The sequence below is a fragment of the Ixodes scapularis genome, unplaced genomic scaffold, assembly GCF_016920785.2.
Source record: "Ixodes scapularis isolate PalLabHiFi unplaced genomic scaffold, ASM1692078v2 PGA_scaffold3__209_contigs__length_174095766, whole genome shotgun sequence".
Lineage (NCBI taxonomy): Eukaryota > Metazoa > Arthropoda > Arachnida > Ixodida > Ixodidae > Ixodes > Ixodes scapularis.
In genome coordinates this window covers 91,264,710-91,272,400 of record NW_024609868.1, presented here as the reverse complement: position 1 = coordinate 91,272,400, position 7,691 = coordinate 91,264,710, and the positions used below count along the sequence as shown (strand labels likewise).

General features: G+C 47.7%; 1 protein-coding gene and 1 non-coding gene across 3 annotated transcripts in view; one reads left to right on the top strand and one right to left on the bottom strand.

Moving 5' to 3' along the window:
* Window positions 1-955: 955 nt before the first annotated feature.
* LOC8043828 (synaptotagmin-15) overlaps window positions 956-7,691 on the bottom strand; it is a 165,390-nt gene continuing 158,654 nt past the window's right edge. For both annotated transcript variants that reach the window (XM_040219266.2, XM_040219265.1), the window contains 3 exons: window positions 7,210-7,371; window positions 1,958-2,075; window positions 956-1,655 (listed from right to left, as the gene is read on the bottom strand). In XM_040219266.2, the coding sequence (XP_040075200.1) occupies window positions 1,309-1,655; window positions 1,958-2,075; window positions 7,210-7,371 (627 nt within the window). In that variant the 3' untranslated portion in view covers window positions 956-1,308. The remainder of the gene's footprint in view (window positions 1,656-1,957; window positions 2,076-7,209; window positions 7,372-7,691) is intronic.
* Trnaf-aaa lies at window positions 6,410-6,482 on the top strand. Its single transcript has one exon. It is a non-coding gene; the product is annotated as a tRNA-Phe (tRNA).

Sequence of the window (7,691 nt, the reverse complement as noted above, 5' to 3'; positions counted from 1 at the left end):
CAAAAGTATACTAATTAACCGATCACAAAAGTAATCGCAATTAAAGCATTCATCGATTGATCGGGAGGTTAATCGATGAATTTCCCTGTCCTAATGTGCCCGTGTAATGAACATTAATGATCATTGCTCAATCTAAATAATTTTTTTCTTACAATCAAGCTATAAAGCAAATATATTGGAACATGGTATAGTACCTCACAAAGGCTTTTCCCCTTTTCATAAATCTTTGTTGCTTAAATAATCATCTACATGCCCAGCATCTGTCTCCCTCCCAGACCTGTCAGCTTTTAACACCACCGCTTGCGTACATTTGCAATGCACGACGCTATCGCTTCAGGAGTCACCAGGAGCAAAATAGCAGCTAGCTGTTCCTGTTACACGTGTTCTGGCCACTTCATCACCGTTCGGGGGTCCGTTTAGCGCAGCAGAGACTACTGTGAACAATAAAAAAGATCACCCTTACCGGAGAATATCAACGAACCTCTACTTCATGCAGTGCATCCTAATGAACTGTTCTCAACAACACATCGAGGGTGATTTGAAAGGAAATTTGTATATTGCACCATTTGTCAGAAATTCAAGAAAGGAAAAACATTTTGTTTTTCGCGTTTTTAAATATTATAGATGGAAATGAACAAGACCGAGCAATCGAAAAATTAATCGATTAATGGGTGGCGATTAATTGGGTTAAGAGTTCTAATCGACGCCCAGCCCTAGATTTTGCCCGAAAACGAAGGCTTGTATGGAGGGCAAGGGAGAATAACAGAAAGATAGGTCTCGGAAAGACATTGTGGAAACTGTCCCCAGTTTTGTACGTGTCAAATTTCTTGTGGTGTAGTTCCCATACTTTTATAGCATACGGAATTCTCAAGGCGCATAGTAGTGCGCAACTTATTACGAACGTCTCAAACTTCCATTTCTTTCTTTAGTGTGGTCAGTAAATTGAAGCTGGAGGTGGGCAACACTTAGCTGTACTCAAGCGTTTGTGACCATGCGATCCCACCGACTCCAGGACCTCCAGGCGCGCGCGCTTATACCGAGGAGGTGGATAAATAGGGGCAATCGTGACCACAAAACATATCTCGAGCAAAACAAAAGCTGGAGCCACACCCCTCCACTCTCGTTTAGTTCGACAGGCGGCTTCACGACGCAGCTCAGACAAGTGTCCGCCAGGACAAATGTTATGGACATCAGTTTAGTTCGACGATCGAGACAATTGGGCTTTTCGAGTCGGGTTGGTGAGTCCGACGCACGCGCCACGGAGCCACGCCTCTGGTGGTCTTCGATGTCCACGAGGGCGGACGACGGTCAGTCGCTCTTCCACTCGTCTCTGCCAGTTGGGACCTCGAGCGCGTGCCAGCGTACCACCGCGCTTCTGGGGTTCGTCAGCATGTCCTGCCAGTGGCGCAGCTCCTCGCCGCGGGCGTACATGAAGGGTCCCAGGACGGTCTTTCCCAGGCGGCTGTAGTCGGAGCCGTCGGGAGACACCATGACGGTAAAGCAGAGACTGCACGAGTCGAAGTAGCGGCCCGCCACGCCGAAGCTGAACACGTCGGTGAAGGAGACCTCGTCGGCCGATCTCCACTCGCGCACCTCCGTCGCCTTCTCCTTGACGCTCTTGCGGCCGTGGTTTAACGACAGCTTCACGTAAACGCCTGCGAGCAAGAGGAGCGTGGAGGGACGAGTGAGCGATGCCACAGGGTGACATCTGCTACCGGTACCCTGTGGCTCCCTAGGCACCAAAGAAAAACTGAAGGCAAAAATACCTTCTTGATATTATAAATAAAAAAAAAAAAAAAAAAAAAAAACGAAACGAAAACAAACATTCCCCAGCAATTAATTTTACATGGCTGTCTTATGCAGTCCCGTGCCGACTCTTGTTTAAACGACGAATACAAATATTTGGTTGAGCAAGAGTAAGCTTGCACTTTGTTTAGGTGTTTTTTTTCCTACTTACTTGTGCTATTTTCCTCGAGTCTTGAGAACCTCCGAACTTGAAGCGCCGCCGCCTTGATGCGGTTGGTGAAAGGGTTGCACGTCAGGGATATCTGGATCTCTCCGATCTGAGAACTTTTCTGCGTCATCAAAAATATCCAAGTCAATTTTCTCGTCTAAAATTTTGAACAACATGCTCAACGTAATTCCTGCGTGTCCCAACAAGACTGAACAGCAACAGAATAAAGAAATATTGCTTTCTATATATTCAAAATATGTATATTATATTTTAATCCGTTTATAATGAGGCGGTTTTACACGTTGTTTTTTTCTCGCGAAAATGCGTGCGTGTTATCGGAAACGTATATATTTCTCAACCTCTGAAGCCTTGCCACGTGAATAGCAATGATGTCTGTGCGAAAAGAACGCATTACGTGAAAAGGCCGCTACGATGCAATCGGGGTAAAATTGGAAAAGTGCGCTTTTATAGTTCGAAGCGAAGAAGACCCTGAGATGACAGGTGGGTTTTTATTTTCGGGCATTTTTTTACACGCTAGCTAATGCAGAATTTAATTTTGAACGCCCAAGCAGGTGTGTAAAAACTTCGTAAACATAGCTGGATAAAACAAATGCGTGTTTTTAACTGCGGTTTTTTTTTATCTTGCATATAAGACCCGAGGACCAAGTTTGCTTGGCACTCAGTGCCTTCGTCGCAGCACGCGAGCGGCACTGTTTTGCGTTATAGCGTTATAAAGATAGATAAAAACCGCGACAATAAAAATGCGACCTTTTTTGTTACACGATATTTAAACATGATATGAAATGTTTTGAAATCGTTCTGTGTTCATCTGTACTTACCAAGGTTCAGCTAGTTTTAATCTAGGTGTACCATTTTACTCACTAAATTCTCAACAACTCGAAATCTCGAGGTGCGAGCGACTGGACTGACCAATCTAGGAAGGTTTTCAACTATTCATTTCTAGCACGTAATACCACCACAGGTGCGTTCAGAATTGGTGTGTGTGTATGCTTACACAGCCTGAACTTAGCCTGCCTCAACCGGCGTCTTGTCTCTCAGCTGTAGATGAAAAATTTAGCCAGTGCAGTACAACCGTTAGCCTGGGGTCTTTAACGTTTCATCGCGCAGTAGTAATACACGACCGCAAGCCGGTACAATGCTCATGCAGATCGAAACGAGCAGGGAGCCCAGTGCCCCAGCGTTCTGCAGCGCGGGCTTTGGTGTGTCCAAAATGTCCGTGCTTTCCGCTGAAGAAGGGTGATAAGCTGAATGATGTAATCAACAATAGACATAATTAAAAAAAACACACACATACAAAAGGACAAAGACACAGAAAAGAAACAAGAAAGCAACATATTTTATTAGCTGCGAGGCAGCGCTAATGTGTTTGTTTTTTGTTCCGTTGTCCTTGTGCGCGGATTTTTAAAAAAAATTATGTTTAGTGCTTTTTATTGCTGTGACGAATGTCTCAAAATGCTCTCTAGTTCCAAGGTGGAAGACTACTTCAGCGGGCCTTGAATTAGGAGTTGCAATAGACCGTTTTCAGAAGGGCGCGCCACCAAGTAGCTGCTCCGCAAATTCTCCGACTCCGCCATTGTTTGGGCACACACTCTGAACATGTATTGGACACGATGGCTTCGTCAACATTCGGCGAGGGCTCGGAACCAATCACACACCTTGTGTTCGAAAAATGTCAACGGTCAGCGTTGCTTGAAGGGGTTTCGAAATGGGTTCACAAACTCAACGTGGAAAACGCTCTATTGTGTGGGGAAGGACGGTTGACGAGAATCATCTGAACGATCAAGGACGCTAAAAAAAAAATTCGACGAGCCAGTCTCACGTTCGTACAACTCACAACTGCCCCTCCGTCGAGTGACAGACAACCGTGAACTGCAGACTCCGATGGACAGCAAGAACTAATACCATCACATTTCTTAAATGGCAGGCGAGCAGTCAATCTTGCTTGCTAATTAATCGAGTCCGAGTTACGTAGCCAAAACACCGTTTTCCCAACTACTCACAAGGCAGCTGCGGAATCCACGGAACCGTGCGCAAAATACCGAGCATGCGCCCATGTCGCAAGGAGCGCCCACCATCTACTTCTTCGCTAAAGTTTTATGTGGGTGCATCGAAAGCGGTAGAGCTTGACGCAAGCCGCTGCAAAGCAGGCTCGACGAGAAAGGTACGGCCAATTTAATAATTAATTTCGTGGTCACAATGCTAATACATATCATACAAAAGACAGTCCGCAGACACCGCCCTGAGGAGCGTTCCTTTCTTCTATAAAAATCCTGTCACATTGGCTATATAAAAAAAAGAAAACTTTGCTTTTAAGAGTGGAACGCGATAGTGTTATCGGGCTCCGTTCTCACCGCCTTCTCATTCGCTAGTCACGCTCTTGCGACGGACACCGCACGCCTACACCACACGCCTCACGCGAGGCGCTCAGGCCCCAGCACTATCCCGTATTCTAGTACGCTGTAATACAGGTACAGTCATGGCTTCCTCTATACTCACAAAGCCTGGCAGTTCGACGACGGAGCCTTAGCGCGCCCGGTCGCAGATTTGGAGCGCAAGGATCTGATAGCACAAAGCATTTCTAGGGGAACCTGATCGTGAGCGCACAGCTTTTGCAGCGGCAAGTACCCGAACCATGGTTTTCAAACCCGACGAGAAAAGAAGCCGCAGCGCAAGGAACGCGAGAAGCACGAGTGGGCATTCCATCGCTCGCAACAACTGTGTTTCGGCGTCTCGCCGCAGCGGGGCGCCCGCTACATGCCTGTCCTCTCATCCGTTGTCTGCCGCTCTACCTTTTCACTTTCAGCGGCCGCGTCTCGTGACGATCTGCCAGGCTTTGTAAGTACACAGGAGGCTATGGTGCAGTGTACTAGAATACGGGGTTGTGTTGGGACCGGAGCGCCTCGCGTGAGGCGAATGGTGTAGATCGCGATAGGTGTCGACACTGGCGCATCGGTAATGGGTCAGTATGTGGTGGTTGTGCGCGTGCACCGAGTGCAGGCGCACGTGAGGCGGCACATGCGGACTGCAGCGCCTTTCTGCTGCCCTGTCGACCGCAGAGCCGCGATTGCTGCCTACATGCGCAGTCTCTCAAGTTCCCATTGTCGAGTGGCGCCGGCTTAAACACTATCCCGTGTTCTAGTATACTGTACCTATAGGAATTATTCACTGGCGGCCATATCTGTGTGCGCGACTGCTGAGCGCGTGCTGATGGCTAGCTTCCAGGGTTCTTTTGCAACGTGCATTCCACACCGTCAGAATGGCCGGTCTCAGCAGCCTATTAATGCGGGCTCGTTCTGTGCACGCGCTCTAGACAGCACCCACAAATATGGCGCTCAGTGAATACTTTTTATAAGGGGTATTCACTGGACGCTATATTTAAGGGCGATGTTTAGAGCTATTGCTTAGAATGAGCTCTACTAAGACCGGCGATCTTGGTGGTGTGGAATGCACATTGCAGAAGAACTGCGAAAGCTCGCCGTCAGCAGGCGCTCAGAAGCCGCGCACACAGCTATTGCCGCCAGTGAATACTCCCTTTATTGATCAAATAAGGGTCTGCCCTATTTATGTACCCCTCCTGCTTTTCTGCTCTCAGACCGAACAAGCGGTCATCCCTATGTTTTCGTAATTACCTCCAACTTTTGCGTGGGCGCTTGTTCAGTATTTTACATGTGCTCTTTGGGTCATATTATAGTCGGTTACAAGTCAAGAAGGTAGGAGAAGCTCCTCCCACAAGTGTGATGCGCCTGTTTCAAATCTCTCCGCAGTCGAAAGAAGACTTCACTGGAAACGCTCCTTGTTCCGCTTCAATGGATTCCCACTTGTCTCCGATCCCACTTTTTAAGAAAGCGACCTTTGTATTCATCGGAGAGGGAACCGAGCCCCTGAAAGCAGCCTTTATATCCATCGGGGGGGAAGCTAATCCCCGAAAGTCGTATTTGTTTCCGTCGGTGGGGGAGAACTCTAATCTCCCTCTCGTGGCTTCCACAATGCTAAGTCAAAGTCGAAAGATAAACCAAATATGTACAAAAGGGCAAGACCCTCCTCGCGCGTTGGCCGCGACGTCACGGAAACGGTGGGACGCTATTGGATGCGGAGGTGGCGGAGGGATATCTGATTCCCTTTGAGGGGCATTTGCCGCTACCTTCTTAACCTGTAACTGACTATAGTTCATGAGAGTTTCTGCGAGGAAATCTTAAATATACGAGAGGGAGACGTCCTCAAAACAGAACACGACAGTATGCTGCCTCTGATGTATAAACACAACAGACTGATGGAAACGTGTGCAGGCAGAGACGATATAAGAAAGCGCATGCGTGGTCCGTCCGCCCAACAAGCAAGTTATTCATAGCTGATAATGCAATTAATTCAAAAGTGCTAGCGATCTAGTCAAGAATGACAATAATAGTCACCGGAGATGAGAAGGGGATCAAAGGTTCCTGGTTGGCTCAGTTGGTAGAGCGCTCCACTAAAAATGGAGGGGTCCCTGGTTCGATACCAGGACCAGGCGGATTTTTTTTCGGCCGCGTACCAGTCACCTAGCTGCGTTTGGAGATTTGTGTTTGTCCTTTGTCCCCCTCCCTCTCCTTCTCCAGGGATTATTATCGTTATTCATAGGACCGTGAAACGCCTGTGTTTTCTAGAGAAAGGGAAGCCGCGGACACCAGAAGATGGCAAAGCGAAGAGAGTTAGACGTCAGACGTTTGGACAGTGTGAGGTGGGTCTGCCTAAACTATGGGGACGCTGGTTCATGATGTGGTTTCAAAATTTATCCAGCGCGGGACGACTGCTAACCTGGGACCTTCCTATAACGTGGATCAGTAACACACGACGAGAGTGGGGTGCAGAAACATTGACACGCAAGAACTTTAGACTGGGGTAAGCAGTTAGTGAGTAAGCGAGTGAAAACCTATTTTTATTTTCCAAGGAGAGGATCGTCTCGCTTGACCGACCAATGGGGAAGCGAGAGACAATCAGCAAGAACGGTTCTCTTGGACCAGTTGTAACACAGGTGTTCAACTTACCGGCACGTCCAATTTTGGAGTTATTACTGTATTTGACTAGGCTGATCTTCTAATCTTGTTCTATGTTTTGCGCAAAGAAAAAAATCCTTATCCATATTACTGAAATGATTCGAAAGAGGACGTTGATATTGGACGCACCGTTTTCAAAAGGAGCGTGTATTCTTCAGCATTCTGCTTTGTGAGTTCAGATATCTGAACATGTGGTCTTCTCACCTTTGGCACGTTGTCGAGCTCCATCCAGATGACTTTTTCGGGCGTCAGGGGCTCCTTCTCGAGATTGAGCATCACGTGACCCAGGCAGTGCCTCACCTTCCTCCGGTCGATGTCGTACACCGACAGCCGGAGCGTCCGCCGCCGCACCTCGGCCTCCTCAATCTGCAAACACCGGACATTCACCATGGTATTATACGCAGAATGCGTATTTTCTTAGGGCTCGCATGGCTTAGACATTCCGTCAAATAAAAAGATGATGTGTTTTTTTTCAACCAGTGGCACTTTCTATCGGAATTATCGGTATATTTTCCGGCTAAATTTGGCGGGAACATCGTGGAGTCACGCCACGTCACTCTGTGGCATCACGTGACATCGTACTGATTTTCCCGCTAAATTTAACGAAGAAGTTGACGTTACGTGACGTCGCCATTGCACCTGACGTAATCGTGTCACGTGGCTTCCATATGCCCGCTAAATTTAGC